Source organism: Austrofundulus limnaeus, unplaced genomic scaffold (genome assembly GCF_001266775.1).
Source record: "Austrofundulus limnaeus strain Quisiro unplaced genomic scaffold, Austrofundulus_limnaeus-1.0 Scaffold578, whole genome shotgun sequence".
Classification (NCBI taxonomy): Eukaryota; Metazoa; Chordata; class Actinopteri; order Cyprinodontiformes; family Rivulidae; genus Austrofundulus; species Austrofundulus limnaeus.
This window is the reverse complement of record NW_013952980.1, coordinates 246650-248613: the sequence shown is the minus strand read 5'-3', so window position 1 is coordinate 248613 and position 1964 is coordinate 246650. Positions and strand designations below refer to the sequence as shown.

General features: G+C 44.7%; 1 protein-coding gene across 1 annotated transcript; it reads left to right on the top strand.

Moving 5' to 3' along the window:
* Positions 1-383: 383 nt before the first annotated feature.
* tnfaip8l3 (tumor necrosis factor, alpha-induced protein 8-like 3) lies at positions 384-1300 on the top strand (the record flags this gene model as incomplete). The annotated part of the gene is given in 1 exon segment (XM_014026650.1): positions 384-1300. A coding segment is annotated over 1 exon segment (569 nt), but the record flags the coding sequence as incomplete, so codon positions are not given.
* Between the last annotated feature and the right edge of the window lie 664 nt (positions 1301-1964).

The following is a 1964-nucleotide window of genomic DNA, read 5'->3' as shown; positions in this document are numbered from 1 at the left end:
AGAGAAATAAACACGCACCTACAGCAGGTCCATTAGTTCTTCAGATATTACCTGTAAGTTAGCGCGGGAATAAAGAAGAAGACTACACCGTCCAAATTCAGACACTTTTTTCAGTCTTCGCRGTTGACCAAAGACCCGGTCTAGCCCCTGAGTCCACTTGCAAAAAGGTCTAGCTCCGCCCCTGCAATGTAGAACGTTTAAATATAAAACAATAAAAACAAACAGAGTGTTTTTATCATATTGGCCAACACGGATCAGCTGATGCTGATACAAGAAGAAAACACAAAAACTGGCCTAAAATATCKAACAAATTTTATTTGTGATTTATTTTGTAAATGAAGCTTGTTGTGAAGYTCAGACTAACTTCTTCTCTGCTTCTCCTCCTGCAGGACAGGAGAGCTTTAACTCCCGCTCCCTGGCTCTGCAGGCCCAGAAGAAGATCCTGAGTAAGATGGCCACCATGGCGGTGGCCAACATGCTGACGGACGACACCAGCAGCGAGATCCTGGACGAGCTCTACAAGACGTCCCGCGAGTTCACCAAGAGCAAGAAGGAGGCCCACAAGATCATCAAAGACGTCATCAAGATCGCCCTGAAGATCGGCATCCTGTACCGGAACCACCAGTTCAACCCGGACGAGCTGGACACGGTGGAGCGCTTCAAGAAGAAGATGAACCAGGCGGCCATGACGGCGGTGTCGTTTTACGAGGTGGATTACACCTTCGACAGGAACATCCTGTCGGAGCTCCTGCTGGAGTGCAGGGACTTGCTGCACGGCCTGGTGGAGCAGCACCTGACCGCGCGCTCGCACGCACGCATCGACCACGTCTTCAACCACTTCGCCCGCGGGGATTTCCTGGCCGAGCTCTACGGAGACGGAGAGGAGTACAGACTCCCTCTGAGGAAAATTTGCAACGGCCTGAACAAACTGCTGGACGAAGGAACGCTTTAACCTCCTGACCTGCTCCGACAGCTTCATCCTCCTCCTCCTCCTCGCTTCTGTCTTCCTGTTCGGTCCCCGTCTCCTTCCAGGGAGCTGTCCTCACATCCTGCTGCTCTGGTCCAAGGAGGGACTTTTTAGACTCGTTCTTCTTGAATCAGTGCTGCAGACCAGGACCGCCTGTTTCACACTGTACGCATCATGTTTCATGTGCCGCACGCCGTCTCTGTGGGTTTGGTGTGAGTGTGAGCACCGTGAGTCTGTTTGGGTTTGTTTGTACAACTTTGTCATGTTTAGGTGTCCATCTTCTGAAAAAGGGTGTAACACTTCGTCTTTTATTAAAGGTTTCTTTAAATCCTTTCTCCTGATTTTTTATTCTGATTTTTATGTTGACTGAGAAGAGCTGAAAAGCTTCCTCTTTTCTTTTTATTGTAATTCTTTTTATTTTTTACTCAGTATAAAGAAAAATAAATGAGTTAGACAACGTCATGCCAGAGCTTTAATCCTGAGGAKACAGGACCTACTTGTTGGTCAGAGACGTGTTGGAACGACTCTCAGCTACTACCACACCAAATATCGGCTTAGCGTCTGTAAAACTGGACGAGATGCTTGTTTTTGTTGTGGCTGACATGTTTAGTAGACGTTCATCCACTGACGTTCTGAGCTTTATTAAATTTAAACCAACAACTGAACAGACAGCTTCAGAAAAATGTCAAAGAATTAAAGAAGTGGTTTTAATGAACRTTAGATAATTTTCATGAATTTATAATTGTTTTGTTTTTTTCTAAATATGTGATTGTTTTTAAATCAATCTTCTTCAAAACCCACATTTCAAATGGGTCCCAGTCAGTGGTGGGCACAGTTCCCCTAAAATACTAAAACACTAATAGGGAAACTAATTTTCTGATTAGTGCTTTTGCTAATTTCTTAACTCATTAGTGGATTAGCACTTCCTAAATTTATGAGCTAAATTTATAATCACTAATTGAATTCATTGATCAACATTAATGTCACCAGCTGAGGG